Below are 20,835 nucleotides of genomic sequence, written 5' to 3'. Positions count from 1 at the left end.
ATTGATAGTAAATGATAACATTTAACATTTATTTTACGAAAAAACAAGTAGACTGCTAGCAATTAGCAGTACAGCGTGCTTTGACAAAGTTAATTGCAACAGCACTGATCCATCACACCACCAAATAGACTTGATAAAATAATCTGCAAACATGTCAAAAGGCTATAAAATAGACATTAAAATGCAGCAAACATGTAAAAAAGCTATAAAATAGACATTAAAATGCAGCAAACATGTAAAAAGGCTATAAAATAGACATTAAAATGCAGCAAACGCAGCTATATTTTATTGCTAAGGGCATTCAGCTGTTGTTTGTGACGGGCAGTCTCCTACTTGAGACTGACCTCATTGGGGTTATCATAGAGTGAGTCTTCCCCGGAACTTTTGTAAGTTTTGTGCATACCCAATGTACTGTAGCCAGCATCAGGTGAACTTCCAAGAATCACACCATACTCTGGATCATCAAGGTTTGGAGCTTCAAGAGACGGTCTATACTCTTCTAGAGGCTCATAAACGTTTAATGATGGTGAGATGTTAGGATTCCCGCTTGGAGGTGAAGCGGAAGATGGCACAGGTGCACCAAACGGAAACAGTTGTGGGTGTTGCTCAATAATCTCTGCTTGGTCGAAGAGAGGATTAGCAAAGTGATGCTGTTGTGTTGTTGGAGCACTGAGCAAATACAAAGTATTAGCATGTAGACAATAAGTTATCCAAACAAAAATGTTCAACCTTGGCACTTCATTGTCAAATCTCGTAAGGGAGCTGCAACACAAATAACATTATCTACGTACTTTCAAAATGTTCCATGCTAAAATTAGCTATATATATATATATACATATAGTTATTAACAACAGAACTATAATAATTGTGATAATGTTTCTGAATGAAAGCAGAAGAAAACCTTAAGGCAGACGATGCAGCACGATATACTCACCTTCCTCTTCTTTTTCTTCTTGTAGTCGCTATCAACTTGTAGGTAACAACAGTTCCAACAATTAGTATAAGAACACCTCCAATTCCTAGTCCAGCAATGACAGCCACACTGAGTCCACTTCCACTGTCTGAGTTTGTAGATTTTGCGTCTCTTTCTTTTCCTTTCAAAGCATTGTAAATTGCTGTGCCTGCATCACCGGGAACTATTGATCTAAACTGATCTTCATTGAGCGTGAGAAGGTCATGGCCATTATACTGAGAGAAATCACGGGCATACTGTGAATACTTTCCACCATAAAGATGAACAATATATTCATAAACATCTTCAGAACTCCAGTCATTTGGATCTAGCCAGATAAAGTACAATTATATATGTACTTTGACCCTGATCAAACCCGGCTATGACACCTATTAGCATTATTCAGTATTGTATTTACTATCCAATCAGAGTGTAAGAAAATCACTTATTGTTAATAGATGTGTAATCTACAGCACCACAACACAGACTTCTGCATGTATATTGTGGGGAATTCTTACCAGACGGAGCGGAAGCTTCCGTAGACATTGTAGGCGATGCTTTCACTCCAGTTTCAGTGCCGAGTGATCGATCAGTAGGCCATGATACCGCTCCTGACCTTGACGCTGCGTATGTTGATTCGCTACGCGTAAAATGACCAGCAGAATTAGTAGCAGCAGGCCCATGGCTGATTGTTCCTTGTTGCTTTCGCTCTGTGGTACCGACAACACAAGGCGGTGTATTACAGGTTGCACCTCTACTGGTGATGACTTGTGGTACTGTAGTTGTCTTCCGTGTTACCCTAGAAGTAACAGCAGAAGTAGGTAATCCTGACGATGCAGACGACTGTGCAGCAGTAGTAATAGCACCAGTAGTTGGCATAAAGGTGGTTGGAGAAGACGTAGAAGGTACCCTGGTGGTTGCAATAGGTTGTGTAGTTGTTGGAGGTTGTGTGGTTGTTGGAGGTTGTGTGGTTGTTGGAGGTTGCGTGGTTGTTACAAGCTCAGTTGTCGGAGGAGCAGTTGAGACACACAAGGGTTGGCTAACAACAGGAGTTGTTTTGGTGGGTGTGGGTGCTGGGGGTGGAAGAGACGCGGCTAAAACTAAAAAACAAAATTGGTTTAAACTACATCCGACAATTAAAGTACCAAAAATTTCTAGCCATTACATCCTGCAATTCCGAGATCGAGGGAGCCTTTCTCCACCTTTCTGCATCCTCCAGCATCGTTGAAAAGGCAATTGAGACCAACGTCTGCACTTCCGTCAGATTTTCCAATCAATCCAGACACGCTCAAGTAGGTCCTGTTTCCTTGCGATGAGTCGTACCCCCAACTGTTGTCTGAACGAATGTCAAGAACACCAGTGCGCTCCACAAAGATTGCAGAGCCGTTTATAGGCAAGAACAGACCACTGCCTCGCACCCTACCGTAACTGACACCCATATTGTAAGACTCCAAATCCTTGAGCGAGTCATTCAGTGAACAAACGCTCGATTCGTTGAGTCTTTTGAAAGCAGGAGAAGCGAAGTGCTCATATCCATTTATTACAATCTTGTAGTAGAGATTCTCATCAGACAAGGGTTGTTTGGGAATGCAAGCGGACGAGTGAGACACGATCAGCAAGTTCCTCTCAAAACTCCAGCTAGAGGATGTCTGAATGTTGTCAATGCGTAGTAAATGATATCCCTCAGTCAAATAAACACTCGTTTTCTGCTCTTCTAGGAAACCTGTATAACTTCTACCAGTGAATTTTATATTACCGTCAATCCACAGGCGGACTGGTCCCCGTCCAGTCAGAAAATAGAAATCATGCATTCCAGGGTACCAAACACGGAAGAACGCTGAGAATCTAACAGCGTAGTTGTATGTAAAGCTTCCAGCTGAAGAGTAATCAATACTACGACCTGATTGATCATACACCAGAGGACCGTGTCCGTAACGTCGAGGTTTACGGTTCACGTTCTTTTCGATTCGAGCTACGTTTGATGCAGTCATAGGGTCATCAAACGCCTGTGGAACGGAGTTACTGCATGTCGGGCAACCGGAATAATATCTATACAGAGAGCTTCGTCGAGGAGTTCTATCCGTCTGGACGCGGTATTGGAAGTATTCAGCGATAACACCTGAACGTGAGTGCCACTGTTTCGCGTCAAGAGACAAAGTGGCACCATTGAGAGTCTTGAAGTACTGATCATATACGTCCACTCCTCCTTGAGCAAACACGTGACCAGACGGTCCTTTAATTTCTCCTTTAGTCCAACGCATCATTCTCTCTGAGACGATTTGGGAATTAGTCAAGTTGATATGGGAGGCCACGTAGAGTCCATCCTTGACTATGATGCGCCGATTATCGACGTTCAAACGCGCAGAGTCTTGAACAATCAGTTGTCCAGCTATCACAATGTCGGGTCCTCTACTGATGTTGATGTATGAGTCAAGTACTGAAGACACATCACCTAGAGAGACTAATGTTGCGTTTTCTTTTACCAAAAGCGTCCAACCACGCGAAAGATATGTCAGACGTCCCAGTTGCGTCCTGCCGTGGCTTCCTATTGTTATTGTGTTATTCCTTGTGCTCGTCGAGCTGTACGTTTGAAATTCAGTGTTCTCAGACAGATTTATTGTACCATCGAAATAGACTCTGGAATCATAACTATTTGAAGAAAAGGACATTGTCACCCAACCAAATGTATTCCATGAGTTAAATCTAATGTCACTGCCATAATTGCTGCTAAAGGAAACTGCCACAGAGCAGCATTTCCACAACCCACCTGGTCTGTAAACATCCAATGTGCCATTATGGTACATGTCATAGATGAATTTGTCATATTGAAGACCTACATTGTATCCTTCTGAAGTCCAAGATGGGGTTCTCAATCTGTATTGCCTAGCTGGAATGCTGTAAATACTCCAAGTTCCATTGGAAGAAGGAAGTTTGGCAGAATAGAAGTAGAGGGACACCATGTATGACTCGATAGCACCATTATTGATTAACACTTCTCTTAGGTATACAGAAGGTGTGGAACCATAATAAGTGTTGAGCCAGATAATTCGTCCATAGTTTCTCAAATGCCACCTCATGTTAACGGACGATGTACTTGTAGCCCATATTTGAGTAAATACACCATAATTGATCAGACCATACACAAAACCGTCATCATCGGGAGAAGCTCCATTTGTAGAGCCATATAGATTACACCTATAAGAGATGATATGAGCATCCTGTTCATTCCGTACGCGGCAGCCCTGGCAATAGATCTGTCCGTTATCCATCGTTTGGTCAATCGTCATATTTCCATAGTTAGATAGGTCAACCATACTCAGTTGTTTGTTTGCGAAGTTTCCACGGAATATAACAATTGTTTTTTGGGCTATGATAGAGGCCTTACCGATACCAGCAGTGCCCCTTATGAACGATCCACTCCAACTCAGATGACTTGCAATTATGGATCCCTGCAGCTCAACTTGGTCAGTGTGAATGTCTAGACGGTGAGTTACCACCAAGGTAGTAAGATGCTCAATCAACACATCTGGTGTGCTTTTTGAGGCACCCAATATTAGAGATCGAACAGTGAGAGGTGTTGGACTAGTAATTATGAGTTTATATGTACCAGCAAGAGTGACATAGACAATATCAGTTGCCTGAGGTACTCTTGGTGGAACCCAGTTCGTTGCATCTAGGAAACTCCCACCATTCGGATTGTTCCACAAAGCTACTCCACCATGCATGTCTGCATCTAAGAATTCTATGTCACCCATAGTCTCAACCAGCTGACCACCTTGATTGTCATAAACAGCATAAAACGTGGCTATACCAGCATCACCAGTCTTGTTAATAACACCAGAATTGATTATTCGAGCAGTGGCGCCTAGTGCTGAATGTGAGTAGTAAATGACATCATCCAGAATTTGTAGACTTCCTGATGACGTGACGTTAAGAACAGATCCTGACTTAGCAACAACCAATCCTTCTCCTGCAAATGACAGCACACTGTCTGACCTCCCATCAGGCATGTGATCACTAGCATAAACCCAGTTAGAGCCATTTTGGTATGCATAAGTTAAGTTCTGAGCTGACAGAATTTGCTTTGGAGTGTCAGGTCCTTCCAGTTTGACAATAATCATGCTTCCATATGAATTCCAATAGCTGGATGTCACAAACAGATCAACACGTAATTTATGGTATCCAGCATAGAGGTTGTAATAACTAGTTTGTTGCTCCTCAAGAAAACTAGTGTATGATCTTCCTTCGAATGTCTTTTTATCATCAATCCACAGACGAACTCGACCTCTTCCACTAACGAAGTAGAATCTGTACATGCCACTAGTGACAATGTTTAGGAAGGTTAGATATCGAACAGCATAGTTGTATGTAAATGATTCAGGAGATGAATAGTCAACTCCATAGCCAGATGTAAGGTACTTGATGGGACCATTGCCCCACCTGGTTGAGAGGTGAGTCAAAGATGAGTCAAGTCGTACAATATTGGGAGTGTAGGTCAAATTATCAAAGTGTTTAGGAAGATACCCAGATGAACTTAATGAGCCAGGAACATAATAGGATGAGATGCTGCTTATCTGAGGAGTCAGAGCAGTAGGCAATCGATACTGAAAAAATTCAGCCACAACACCAGAGTAGTCCACTTTCCTCTTTGGCACTTCCAGCTTCACAGTAATTCCATCCATTGTCTTGACAAAATCACTAGATATAGCACCTCCTCCATGAAGGTTTAGTTGTCCGTGAATTCCTTTTAAAGTGCCATCTGTCCATGTAAGCTGCTCTGTAATGTCTCCAATGCCATTGTTTACTTCTAGGGTTCCAGCCAATGACATTGCTCCGTCTATCTTCACATCCCTGCGAGATACCGAAAAGACTGAACTGTGCTGTAGAGATACAGATCCCTTTAGATTGAGGACATCAGCTGATCTATTAGATACCAACTGACTGTCAGATTCCAAAACTGTGTATCTAGCAGCTGTAAAGTTAGCACCAGTCAAATTCATAATCCATCCCCCTTGCATACGAAGACAATCTACAAGTACAGATGCTCCATCTCCAAATGCAATCTGTGGCTTGTAGCTTGTTGACTGGAAGTACAAAGTTGATTCTTTTGAGGCGATAAGCTCTTTGTAGAACACCAACGCAGGACTGTCACTTTGTGCTGTTGAATACCTAACTGTCGTGTAAACATTTCCATAGGTTCTGTACGAATCAAATCTGTATCCATCTGGACTACGAACGTTGAAGTTTACACTAGTTTGATATCGTATATCCCACAATACAGGTTCTCTGTACAGCTCATTGACATGTTCACTCCAATTTCCATACGCTTGCAAATGTGGGTTCTGGGTTCCACTCTTCCACGATGGAATACCCTTCACAACCACTGCTCCAAGATAGTGCTTACCCGAGTAAGTGCCATATATATTCAAGCTGGCTCCATAACTTGTAATAACTGCTTTGTTGTCTACTTTTCCATAGAAGCTAAGGTAGTATGAACTGCCTTGCATACAGTAAGCACAATAAAGTACAAAATTTCCATTGTTGACCACATCCCAATACCATGATGTTGATCGTGTTCTCATGTCTATAGCTAAAGTGCCATTGTTTTCCAACACGACTTGCTGCCCACTTTGTTGAAGAGAAATAGGAATAGTCAACATGTAACCCAAGTTGCTCAGTTTGGAAGATGCTCCTTGTATAGTGGCTCCATACAAAGACATATCAACTGTCAGATTTCCTTTGCTTATGATGTGCATATTATTGATGTATTTGTTGCTTATAGCTCCCCTGAGAATATTAAAATTTTCATGGATGTAGATCACACCCAAATCAGTTGCTGAAGTTGAACCAGATTCAATGGTTTTACCACTCCACGTGAGTTGTCCTACGTCAGCAGTCCCTCTTACAATCAATGTGTCAGAATAGATGTCCATTCGATCAGTCACATTGAGCTTGCCATACAATTCTACTCTTAGTTGAGGATTACTGTCAGCACCGCCAACAATCAAAGTGTTGGCACGAGCATAGTACAATCCAGGAATAACAACAATGGGAGAGCCAGAAAGTGTAATATAGACCAGATCAGTCTCATCAGGAACACGTGCAGGATCCCAGTTGTAGCGATTGCTCCAAGCCCCACCTGCAGAATTATTCCAAAATACAAGACCACACCCTCCTTGAGAAGGATGTTTGAAGTCAATATTTCCGCTGTTGAGGATCAATGTTCCACCTTTATTTTTGTACAAGCCACATACAGTGGCTGAGCCTAATGGACCAGTCTTACTTATCACACCATAATTATAGAATGTTGACGAGAAGTTACCAGATGAATACCAAACTGTGTTGGCCACAAAATCCAGTTGCCCTGACTTCTTCACTGTTACTGACGCCTTGTTTCTAGACAAAATCAAGCCTTTTCCTCCAATGCTCATATAACTTGACTCTTGAGGATTTCTAGTAACATAATCATTCATACCAGTTGTACCATTGACCTTGCATAAGAATTGTTTGTCCTCGGGTAAAGTCTGTTTTGTAACTCCTGGACCCTCATAAAGAACATACAGCATGTTGCCACGCGTGCTCCAGTAACTGGAAATAATGAAATTGTCCACTCGTAATTTATGAAAACCTGCACTCAGATAGATGTCTTGGGTCTTCTCTTCCTCCATAAAGCTTGTGTACGACCGACCAGTAAAATAGACTTGATCATTAATCCAAAGACGAACACGACCACGACCACTGATGAAATAGAATTTGTAATTTCCAGTCTGATCAATCTTGAGAAATGTAAACAGCCTTACAGCATAGTTGTACGTGAACGACAGTGGAGAGCTAGAATTAATGTTGTTCGGGTTGTTATCATTGAAAACTAATGGAGCATTGCCATTATATTGGGGCAATCGTGAGATGCCAGACTCAATAGTTGTGTAGGTGGGCACTGCTGATGTGTTATCAAACTGTTGTGGCAACACATTATTAGAGGTTGTACTACCTGGATAATAATAGCTGTTGATTGAACTTATTACGGGGGTAGTGGCAGTTGCAACACGATACTGAAAATACTCTGCAATCACTCCTGATTTGGGACATACCGTACTTGGAGATTCGATGATCACGTTGATTCCATCCAATGTTTTGCCACGATTACCAGAAATTTCACCAATTCCTCTAATGTACATTAACGTGTTGTTACCCTCAATGTAACTTTGTTTCCACAACAATCTGTCCAGCACAGTGACACTAGAAGACTTGAACACAGCAGGTCCCATTGCTTGCAGACTTTGAAGCTGAAACATTTTGATATCATCTGAAGGGTTGTCTTTAGCCACAACTATCCCACTGGGACCAATCACCAGTTCATGAGTCACAGTGACAGAGAAACTGTTTACAACAAAGCGTCCACTGATTTTGACTTTTCTAAATGTGACATTCACTCTTCTAGGATTTACTTGCAGTTCGTAACCTGGAGAGCCAATATAAACATTTCCAAACACTACTGTAGTAGCGTTCTCTCCAACAGATAATGTGTTGTTGGTATAGGATGAAGATGATCCATAGCTACCTAACTGAACCATTGATTCGGGAGACATGTACAAGTTGCCACTTACCACCATCTGACTGTGCTGCCAACCGGAAAGATATAAGTTGACTTTCCCATATGTCCGTAGATCTAGAACAACTATTTCTTTCCTGTTGAAGGATGAAAATTGAATGTATAGTGTTGGATTCAAGTCCCAGATCATTGGCATATATGTATGATTATCATACACGTAGTGTATGTATTCTTCATAAAGCCATGGCTTGCGATAACCTGGTATCACGTTGTAGTTGGAAGCATAAATGCCTGGAATGCCATATACATGAAGGCTGCCTTCATTTGACACGAGTTTGACATTGCTACTGAAATACAAGCTGGATGAGTAAGAACTAACTGTGCCATTGTTGAACAACACATTTCCATAGAAGGATACTGAATATGTGTTAGAGTAATAGACACATACAATGGTCAGGTTGCCATAGTTTCTTGTGTCCCACCTCCATGATGATGAACGTTGATTGGCCATCACAACATTGCCATGGTTGATAAGTCCCCATCTGAAGCCATCTGATTGGGTTGGTCTCTGATGGCTTGTAGAGCCAGAATACAAATTCACACCAGGAAGAAAAAAAAGTGAATCTTTGGCAATATCGATGATACAATTTGAGCACGTAAGACTTGATGATGACTCCAGTGTCTGTTCAACAGTCAAATTCGTTTTAGAATGCAAGTTAATATCATAGAGAGTTTTGTAACCATGTGAACCTTTCTGTATAATCATTTTGTCAGTGACGGTGATCTCACCAAAAACACCTGAACCTGTGTTTTGTGATGCTCCATATATGTACTGACCTGACCAAGTGAAAGATTTTACCAATAATACCCCATATATGTCTAGTCGTTCAGCTGAGTGAATAAAACGATCAGTGACAGTCAGCTGACTGGAACGCATCACAACAAGTCGTGCTCCACTGATGTCTAGTGTCTTGATTGTCACAATACTAGTCAGTGTAATTTGATCAGAGACAGATGCTTGAATGCGTATGTTATCATTGACGTTTGGTATGCTAGAAGAATGAAAAATAAATGTAACTGAACTTGTCTTTCCACGACAGATTCAAAACAGGTACCGTTTATTCCATTTGGTTGGGTCTTCCCATAGGCCACTGCCACCTTTCCATAGCAACAATATGCCTGATTGACCAAAAATAAAATATCATTATGCTTCATTACAATGTAATAAAGACAGACAAACTCTACCAGGAGGTGCAGTAACTGGAACTGCAGTTGTTGTGGCTTGAGTTGCTGCTAAATAAAAGATTAAACAAGATCTTACAAATACGCAATACAGAGCAGGTATAGCTATAATTTCTTACCAGCAGTTGTGGAGGAATTAACTGTGATGGGAGCACCAGTCACCACAGTACCTTGATATATTTTGATCATTCACTTAATTATATTGTCCAACTCATTACATCATCACAAAACTAACCTTTCTTAATGCCAGGTTCCAATGTTCCTGAGACAGACTTGAGACAGCCTGTTGATGACAGCACTTCAAACTCTGTGTTTAAGTTGATCTTGCCACTGCCCTTGCTCTTGACCACCATCCCTTCTACTTTCAGCTGTGTGCGTTGTGTGGGAGCTTTGGGCCAGTCTGTGTCGGTCTTTAGGTCAAGAATGCCAGACCTCCCGATAGTAATGTTGACTCCATTCTGTGTAAGCAACACTCCTGTGCCTTCTATGGACATGTGGCTAACACTTGCACTATAATCATCTAGCATGGAAGACAGTGGCAAGCTGGATTTGCACACATTTGTATTAGTAAGCAATTTCAAGTTTACAGCTGCTGCGGTTAGGCTTCCATTGATAACTCTGACAGCAAACAGTTTATTATCTGGAATAGTCTGTTTGCTAATGCCAGGACCTTTATAAGACACCAACATGATACCACCACGAGACGTCCAATATGATGATTCTTGCATGTAGTCTATGCGCAACTTGTGATACCCAGCTTGAAGAGTGATCTTGGACGATTCTTCCTCCCGACTGAAATAGAGGTACTGGCGAGTTCTGATGAATATCTTGTCATCTATCCACAACCTTAGACGCATACCATAACCAGTCTGAAAATAGAATGTGTATTGGCCTGATTTGTCTATCTTCAGGTAAGTCCACAGCCTGGCTGCATATCTGTATGTAAACGACTTTGCTGAGTTTGAATCATAAGATATTGAGTCTGACACATACACAAGAGGAGCATTGCCATAATATTGAGGTACACGTTTCAGAGATGACTCAATCCTCATGACATTGGCTTTTGTGCTAGGTGTATCAAAATTTGTAGGCAGCACATATGAAGATGTTGAAGAAGTTTCACCAGGAAAGTAATATAAACCATTGAGACGCGTTGTCGTTGATGTTGACACTCGATATTGAAAGTACTCGGCAACAATTCCCAACATCTCACCTTGTTTAAGTGATTCAACCGAAACATCCAATCCTGAAAGTGTTTTCAGTAAGTTGCCGTAGATAGAGCAACTGCGTTGGATTTTTAGTAGACTCGATTTGGTTGATGACAGTGAACCTTGCTCCCACTCAAGGTTTCCTCTCACTTCAACTGTTGATGAATCAAGTAAAGCTCTTCCTTTGTGAGTCCAATCAGTAACAACTACTTGAGATCCTACCAGTTGAAGTTCAGATCCCACAAGGGAAACTAATGACTCTTTTAGATCAACAGAAGAGCCAGTAGAAACTTTCAAACTCGCTCCCCCATTAATGGCAACTCGACCTGATGAAGTCAGGCTGCTACTTTCTCCAATGCTGACACTCCATCCTTGCTCCAAGGTAATTTGTCGCCAAGTCACTATACTGTTATATCCACACATTAAAAGATTTCCATCTGTGGAAGATGAATATTTGCGCAAGTTTAAATCAGTCTGAAAACCGAGGTCAAGTCTGGTATCAAAATATAGCTCAGTTTGCCTGCATTGATAAGATTGTATCAAGATTCGACCGTAAGCACGAAAGTCATTAAAGTACAACTTCACGTTATATAAGTATCGAAGATAAAGACGATACTGGTAATCCACATTCCAAAACCCCATGCTGATGTTTTCATAAACGTTATCAATGTAAGCTTGCCAGTCTCCTTGTTTCTGATAACCAGGTGGTTGCTCGAGATCGTTGGATCGATATGGCTGACCAAACATTTCCCATGTACCATTTGTTTGAGCTAACTGAACAGGCATTCCAGAATTTTCAAGATAAATAGACACCATATAGAAACGAAGTCGGCCGTAATTGGCAAGAACTCCACGTTGTCTGAAGTAACAGTTGCTGCTCATGTATTTACAGATGACTGACCAATTGCCATAGTTAAGAATATCCCAATAGAAGTAGAAATAGTTGCTATATGATGGTGCTGTCTGCAGTTCAGCAACAACATGACCATAGTTAACTATTCCATTTCGAAATCCATCTGCACGCTGTGACATCGAACTTGAACTTTGATACCAGCGAGCTGTAGATAACAACATTGCGCCATAGTTGTAAACTAGACAATCTGTACAGTAAATATAGCTGCTTGAACCAAAAGTGCTGTCCACTGTAAAATTGCCCTTGTTTTGAATTGTTATATATTGCAAATACTTTGAACTGTAACTGCCTTTAACAATGACAATAGATGAATCGACTATCAGCTTTCCAGGCAAATTGCTAGACCCAGCAAGATACTGTCCTGTCCAAGTCAATCTGCTGGTCTTTAAAAGACCTTGGACTGTGAACCGTGGTGCATGCACCCCAATCCTGTCTTGAATGTAAACTTTGCTGGATTGCTGAATAACCAACTCAGCTGAGCTCCGCACAGAGCCAATTGAGATTGATGTCACATTGACTGTCATGTAGCTTGGGATGAGTACTTGATAAGTACCAGGGTGAGTGATATGGACAACATCCCCAGGACGAGGGACACGCTGGGGACTCCAATTCTTGGGATCAGTCCAACTGCCACCATTAGGATTTACCCAAATAGCCAATCCACCAGCGATAGCAGCATCTCTAAACTCAAGCAAACCAGTCACTGTTGTTTGGTAGCTTCCTGCTTTACCAGTATACTTGCCATAGATAACAGCTGTACCAGGCATACCTGTCCTCACAAACAAGCCAGAGTTGACAAACGAGGTCACTCCTCCGAGGCCTAAGTCTGAATACCACAAAACATCTTCCAAAACACGAAATTCACATTTGCTACATATTGTGACATTGACAGCATTCTGGGCTAACACGAGTCCATTTCCAGAAAATGAAGCTTTGTTTGTGGTAGGCAGAGAATAAGATGGCTTAACGTAGTTTAACCCATCATGATAAAATAGCTTGTTAGATGGAATGAGCTTTTTGTTGAAACCTGGTCCAGAATAGTACACTAGCAGAGTACTACCAGTTGAGGTCCAGTAGCTTGACTCAACCAAATAATCAACACGAATCTTTCGATATCCAATTGCTAGATTGTATGGACCAGATAAAACCAACGATGGGAATGGCAAATATTGCCTAGTCCCAGTTTCTTGCAGTTGATCGTCGATCCAAAGACGAATTCTGAGGCTGTACCCAGGTACAAAATAAAAAGTATAATCGCCTGCTACATCTATTTTAAGAAAAGTCCACAGTCTTGCTGCATATCGATAAGTAAACGAACGTGGATCATTAGTGTCTGGGGGGCCTCCAGTTTTTTGAACATGAAGTGGACCTGTACCATACTGTTTTGGAAAGTGCTGAATTGTTGACTCAATCCTCTCAACATTGGGTATTGCTGATGAATTATCAAAGTAAGATGGAAGTGTGTACCCTGATGAACGATCACCAGGAAAATAATACAAACCATTAAGTCTTGATGTTCTGTCAGTGTCAACACGATACTGAAAATAGTCAGCAATAATACCATTCCTGGTCTTAGAATGAGCTGAAGGTAAATCAAGCACAAGGTTTATGCCTTTCAGAGTCTTATCATAGTCACCGGTTATATTCCAACCTCCATAAAGGTAAATAGTACCTCCAGATCCTGTTACCTGACCTTCAGACTGACTCCAACCATCATAAATGCTTAAACTTCCATTTCCAACCTCAACAGATCCTTCAGAAGAAAACGTAGAGAGACAGATCACTGTGCTACCAGAGAAATGAAAAATAGATGAAGATCGACCAATTACATGGTCATGAAATGTTAATTCTGAGTCTTCATAAGATGTAAGCCGTCCCCTTTCATAAACTGTCACATAACGGTAAAATGTGACAATTGATTTTTGACCAATAGTTACATTCCAACCACTCTGAATGTAAGCTTCTCCTACTGTCATCCCAGTATTATCACCAACTTCTATTGCATTCCAACTGGAATCAGACGAAGAAGTACTTTGCATGTCTAGTTTACCTAATTCTCCCATGTACAAACCTTGATTGAATTGAAGTATTACGTATCGGCAACTGTAGGTTCTCAAATCAACAACACCATAAGCTATGAGTTTATTGAAGTTGTAACGTCCAGGAGAACTGGATGAAAAATATGTATAGCGAATGGAAATGGAAATTCTGTAGCTAGGATCCCACAGTGCAGTGGTTGGATCTGAGGCATTCTGGTAAAGATCGGCTAGGAATTCTTTCCAGCCACCTGGCTGATTTTGCCCTACAGGAGGGGGAGCGTTCTGATATCTTACTGGCTGCCCGTGAATAATCCACATTCCATTGTTAGTCTGGGGAAAAGGTCTACTGTTTCGAAACTCTACGTTAGTTGCATATACTTGGGTCAAGTTGTTATTGATCAAAGTTCCATACATGTACAGTGTATAAGAGCTTCGATATCTCTTGGTAACAATCTTGATCTCTCCATAGTTAAGAATGTCCCAGTAAAAATATGCATAGGACTGAAGTTCGAAGACAAGCAAACCATGATTAATGAGACCAACACGAAACCCATCTGTCACAGTTGACCCATAACTTTGCACAGACCATCTCATCGTGTTCATCAGCATAGTAGATGATGCCTCATTTATGACAAAGCAGTTATCACAGTACAAGTAGTTGTTATTGCTGTCCAAACTTGAATCAATGGTAAGGCCATTCCAGGCAGTGATATTTACATGTGACAGATACTTGGAATTATATGCACCTTTAATAATTGCAATATTGCCTTTTGCTATGATCTCACCAGCAAACGTACTACCACGAATCCTCTCTCCAGTCCATGAAACATACTGTGCCAATACTATTCCATTGATGGTTGTTACTTTAGCATACAGATCCAGTCGGTCAGTGACCGTCAATTTTCCAAAATGACCAACAACAAGTTCGGGAAAGCTAGAAGCAGAGCCAATAGTTAGAGATAGAACGGTAGCATTGCTGTGACCAGGAATAATAACAAGGAATGTCCCTTCCAAAGTAATGTGGACAACGTCAGCAGAAGATGGTACTTTGGGTGGAACCCAGTTGGTGGCATCAAACCAGCTTCCACCAGCAGGATTATTCCAAAGAGCCAGGCCACCATCTTTGGTTGCATCTTTGAACTCCAAGAGACCATAAGATGATGTCAGAGATCCACCCCTAGAGCTGTAGTCAGCGAAGAAGGTGGCCACACCATCATCACCAGTTTTGATTACTTTACCAAAATTAATTATCTTGGACTTAGAACCAAAGGATGAATGAGAAAACCAAATTATGTCATCAACAATTTCCAGAATGCCAGTTTTGCCAATAGTAAGAGATACTCCATTCTTTGCAAAAATGAGGCCTTTACCTCCAACTGTCAAAGTACTAACAGGGGAAATAAACTTGGAGGTATTGAATTTTGGATTGGCAAACTGCATTGTACCATTTGTAAATGTTCTCCTGAGGAATAGCTTATCTTTAGGGATCGGTCTCTCACTGAATGATGGACCAGAATATGTCACAATCAGTGCATTTCGAGTACTCCAGTATGAGCTTTCTTGAATAACATCCAGCCGAAGTCGATTGAGACCTGTCTGCAAGGTAAATGATCCAGCTTTTTGTTTTCCTGAGATCAAGAAGCGGTACTGAGTTCCAGTAAAAACAACTGTGTCATTCAGCCACAGGCGAACTCGCATGCCATAAGAACTGTCAATAAAGAATGTATATAATCCTTTGTCATCTATCTGAAGCAATGTCCACAACCTGAATGCATAACGGTATGTAAAAGACAATACAGAGCTGGTGTCAAACCAACCAAATGTCGATGTTACAGCAATGGGACTACTGCCATATTGTTCATTCTTTCGGTCCAGACTATCCAAAAATTGAACAGTGTTAGGTTCTGTTGCAGGATCGTCAAACTCTTGTGGAAGGGTGTAACCATTACTCTGAGTGCCAGGAAAGTAGTAAATGCCATTGAGTTTTGATGTAAGGTCCGTATCTAAACGATACTGAAAGTATTCTGCAATCACATAACTTGTGATTTCATTTGACTTTTCAACATGAACTGTAACGCCATCTATTGTTTTTCCGAAATCTCCGCTGATGTTTGCAAGCTTGTGGACATACAAGTGTGATGATTTACCAACAATTGAGCCTTGGGTGAACCGAAATTCACCAGTATTAGAGACTTTGACATTACTATTTGAAATGTTTAACATCCCTTGAACAAATATAATACCGTTGATTGTAGTGTTGCTACGACCAAAGACCATCAAACTCCCTGTACTCTTGACAACGACATACTTCATGAAATCCACATTGCCGGATCCTGGCTCAACAAGAAAACGTGCTCCTTCTTGGACAACAAGTCGTCTGTATGTAGTCACTCGACTTCCAGAACCTATCTCTACACTCCATCCACTTCCAATAGTTGCCAAGTTCACATCAAAGTCTCCTGATCCTGATTTACCGATTACAAGTTTATTGTTGTCATTGTTGTTGTTAGAACTTGATGAGTACCGTTGCAACTGCATCTCTCCTAGTTTTCCAAGATGAAAGCCACTTGAGAAATAGATAGTCGTTGCTCGTATACTATTTGTTCGAAATAAGACACGCCCAAACATTGTCAGTTTGTTGAAGTGTAGATCCCGTCCACTTGTCATGTATTGAAGATATATACTTGGGATATAATTTGGATCCCATAGATCTGCACTTTTATTCTGGTAAACATCATGTAGGTACTCTTTCCATTGCCACTGATATCCCTCTCCCTGTGGTCTGGGTGCATTCTGGTAACGAAATGGAAAACCGTAGATCTCCCATGAACCATTGGAAGGCTGAAGCCATGAATTGCTCTGAAAGTAAACGTAACTCATGTACACTTGAAATAATCCATTATTGATTATCCGATTGTAGAAGTAAACGTAGGAACTGGTTCCATAATACCCTGACAACACTTTTACGGTTCCTGAGTTACGAATGTCCCAGTACCAGTATCTGTATGAGGATGACCTGCTAGATGTGATGATGAGATGACCTTGGTTGATAATTCCAGCACCAAATCCATCATCATCCGACTGTGAAGGCCGACCATTCAAGTTCATCCTAACCCCATTGGACAGAATGGTGGCATTCTTCTCATTTATTACTCGACAATACTGGCAATACAAATAGCGACTACTACTGTCCATTGATGTGTCGATTGTCAAATTATTCTTGTTGGTAACAGTAACATCCCTTAGATACTTTTGATCATACAAACCGCGTTCAACAAGAAACAATGAGGATACAGTCACCTGGCCATTTGTCAAAGATGATCCAACACTAGTACTCCCATCCAAGTACTTGCCAGACCACTGAAGATTATCCACAACCAAATGACCAAGAACTGTTACAGTAGGACACATAATGACCATTGATCCAGTGACGTTGAAAGTTACACCAGAGTCAATCGTTAATTGGATACTTGAAGTTCCATAACCAATTACAAGACTGTTAATCACCACATCTTTGTCAACCAGGACAGTGTAGGAACCAGACACTGCAATTTGACTGCTATCTCCAGGTCCAGGAATTCTAGAATACAGTACAACAACTTGTTAACATATGTGACTTAGTGACAAGCCTACTAGGTGGGCATTACTTATTGTTGATCCAATTTGACGCATCTGACCATCTTAACTTCCCTGACGTGGCTGAGCTGGACCAGAGTACTGTTGCTCCGTTTGTGCAGAGGAGAGATCCAAGAACAAACAAAGCGACTCGAACAAACGCCAGACCTGAGATGTCTGTCATCTTGTGATCGAAATCTCTAGGAACAAGTCAACAGCTTAATTAATTAAGTTAATTAAAGATTCCTACTCATTCTAGCTGAAGACCCATACATTTCATGCGCTCAAAGCCGTCATGCAGTGCATGCAAGGTGTCCCTGTCTAAAAGACGTTCTGATATGCAATGCCCTTCCATTAGAGAAACAACAACTTCGTAAACATTGATATTCGTCCTTTGGCTTTGTGGGCTTGGCAAAAGCATGGCAAACGCGCTTAGCGCGAAATGAGGGCGTGCTTTGCTGTGACGAAAACGCGAAGATGCCATGTCTGTAACTACATTTTTATCTGGTAGCTCGGCTGTCGAACCTTGCATCTAGCTAGACTAGACTACATGCAAACGTTCTTCCGGACAACAAGTAATCCAGTTATATTATATTATAGTATTCAGGTAACTTACCTTCGATCTTTGCCTCGAACCGAGTCCTGTAGATGTAGGTCTCACGCCTCTGCAAATTGTACCAGTCGCTGCGTGATCTCTAGATAAGAAGCAATCACGTGCACATCTTTTTTTAGAATGCTAATTGTCTAGCCGAGCCGGGCGCACCGATTGTACGGATTAGTTAGCACAAGATTGATCAGTCAACGAGAAGCAGTGGCACAGAATAAAAAAGTTTGTTTTCAACATTCAGCTAGGGTAGTTTCTCTAAAGCGACGCCCCTGTTATCGGACACCATCAATCATTGGACAGCCGTGCAAGAAGTAAACGAACTTTGTCATAGCCCACAGTAAGAAGGATTAGTAAAGACTGTGATTCCAGACGCGGGACTTCCAAAGGCGTGAAACGGCTACGCTAGGACGGTAAACGTGATCCTTCTCTGCGACCCCGTTCATCGGACACCACCATCATTCACCGGACACGACCTCCCCCGTGAAAACGCAAAGGCAAGTTTGCAACTTCGCACCTGACATAGGTTCATGAGTTAGCTAGCACAGCAACACTACGATATCACTGTCTCCGTTTGCTACTCTCCAGGAGAGATAGCGCACGCTCATTGAGTCGAGGTAACGCCCCTTTCGTCGGACAGTCGTTTTTTTTGCAACGGCAGCAGTCTGCAGGTAATAATGTCTTGAGAGAGAGAGTTGGAAGGAAATATCGTACGGCCCCCAATTCGTTTGACCTTTATTTGACTTAGCTACGGTTATTAGCGGAGACTGCTGAATTTTCTCTGCTGACAGCTCACTCTGTTGGCATCTACTAGCCCTCCGGTACTGTCTAGTCTTCTCAGCGTAAGAATTTGAACTCCTGAATGTCTTGCAACACAACTGCACAGGCTTGATGCACCGGATGTAGCAGGCGATTCACGTCATCCATGTTCGAGCTTTGCGGTGAGCACATTCTCCCAACTCGCACAGGAACAGCCCATGCTTTCCTTTCAAGGCCCCTAAATTGTTACTTAGCTCTGAATAGGACGTGTGCAGGTGTTCCGATCTCAGTTTGATATCTACCATTGCCTGACCTTGTGTAACGGTAGAAGTACTGTTAGACATGTTCGCGCTCAAAGTCCAACTCAAAACTGACTCCCCGTATAACCTCGCATACCCTTACACTACTCCCCTAAATGAGAGCGGGTCCAGACGTCTCTCATTGGTACTCTAGACTGATAAGTGCAACGCAACGCTAGAACTCAACTCAATGTGTCCCTAGTAACTAACTACGTTAAGTCATATCAGTGTCTATGATATAATCGTCGAGACGTATATTGGCATTCTGGGCTGGCGTCATGGGCGATCCGCATTGCGTCGTTCGCGCAGTTGTTCGTCATCGGTAGATGGTGTCGCTTCGTCCGCAGTCGTCCATAGTCTCGCGTAGCCAGACTTTTTTCCGCCGCGTCCTCCCCAGCGAAATGGGGTCTGGTGAACGGCCTTTGATGTCGCTGTGTGCCGCGTAGCCAGAAATCAGCTATCTAAGGACCGGATTTTGTTTCTTAAACGCTTCACTAAAGACGAGACTGGTAAGCACGCAGTGCAATCCTATCTCAATTAGCTTCTCTTGTTTCGTAGAGAACAACTCGAAGACTAGAGCTAGAGTCGTTGCTGTTTGTGAAATCTGCAAACACGGCCGCGGGAACGTTGACGTCGACGGGCTTCGATTTCATGCAGCCATGATCGACGTCATACGATCTAGCGTACGTTGTGCGCGCTCGTGTCACAACGGAGACTGAATGCGAGCGTACTGGATGGATGCGAACGTGCTCGGTGCTGTTTGCTGTTTGCTGTTTTTTGACGTCTGAAGCGACCACAGACAGTCCAGAGTGATCGATATCTGGAAGGGCTTGGAGCTCCATGACGTCATCGAAACAAGATGAGTCGTCTTTCTGTGTTTGGGTAATCATTTCATGTGTTTTGTGCATTGCTTTGGTGAACACATACATTAGCAACCAGGAAGAGACCACGCTGACAGAAATGCTGGACGTCCGAAGGTGATTCTATGTGTTGTTTGGAAGAGCTATATATTACGCGTGTTTCTGCAGCGTAACTTCCAGAGTATGTGGAGCTCCAGGGAGACTACTTCCATCCAAGCTGTTTTCTCTTGCTCAACAAGGTGATAGCATCTGGTGGTTTCATCAAGCACAAAAGCACGTCGACATGTCAGATAGTTATGTTTCATTGCATGATTTAGGATATGCATGCATGCAGCGCTACATGATCTAGAATTTTAGACAGTTATTAACACGCAGTTCTTTATTTCACTGGAAGGTCAAAGGTACAGCAGTTATCACAGTCACAACTAAGTGCACAAACATCACAACAACCACATCCTTTTCCTGCACTGTCTTCACTACCAGCAAATAAAAAATCAACAAATAAGCACTTCCTACGACAAGTTGTAAAATTTTGTCCATACTTCCTCATCGAGGATGAAACTGTCCTGTGCAGATGTCCATATACAAGCAGTGCAGTTGCTGTCAAGCCATATGCATCCCTTCCAGCTCGCCCAGTCTCTTGGACATAATCTTCAATGAGTCTTAGAGGACTCCAATGAACAATCCACCTAATGTTGGGAATGTCAACACCCATCCCAAATGCTGTTGTAGCTATCAGAACTCTCAATGTGCTGTCTACTTTACTAAATGACATCAAAATTGTTTCTTTC

General features: G+C 42.0%; 1 protein-coding gene across 1 annotated transcript; it reads right to left on the bottom strand.

Moving 5' to 3' along the window:
• Positions 1-125: 125 nt before the first annotated feature.
• Positions 126-17,706, bottom strand: LOC134181805 (uncharacterized). Its single transcript, XM_062649073.1, has 10 exons — positions 17,555-17,706; positions 9,983-17,487; positions 9,867-9,917; positions 9,751-9,798; positions 9,621-9,684; positions 2,119-9,557; positions 1,472-2,053; positions 936-1,281; positions 730-762; positions 126-669 (listed from the first exon to the last, which is right to left on the bottom strand). Exons 1-10 carry the CDS (start codon positions 17,704-17,706, stop codon positions 330-332), a joined length of 16,560 nt encoding a protein of 5,519 aa, XP_062505057.1. The 3' UTR covers positions 126-329.
• Positions 17,707-20,835: the final 3,129 nt, after the last annotated feature.

Source organism: Corticium candelabrum, chromosome 7, assembly GCF_963422355.1.
Source record: "Corticium candelabrum chromosome 7, ooCorCand1.1, whole genome shotgun sequence".
Classification (NCBI taxonomy): domain Eukaryota; kingdom Metazoa; phylum Porifera; class Homoscleromorpha; order Homosclerophorida; family Plakinidae; genus Corticium; species Corticium candelabrum.
Note: the sequence above shows the minus strand (reverse complement) of the source record. Positions and strands in the feature narration are given on the sequence as shown.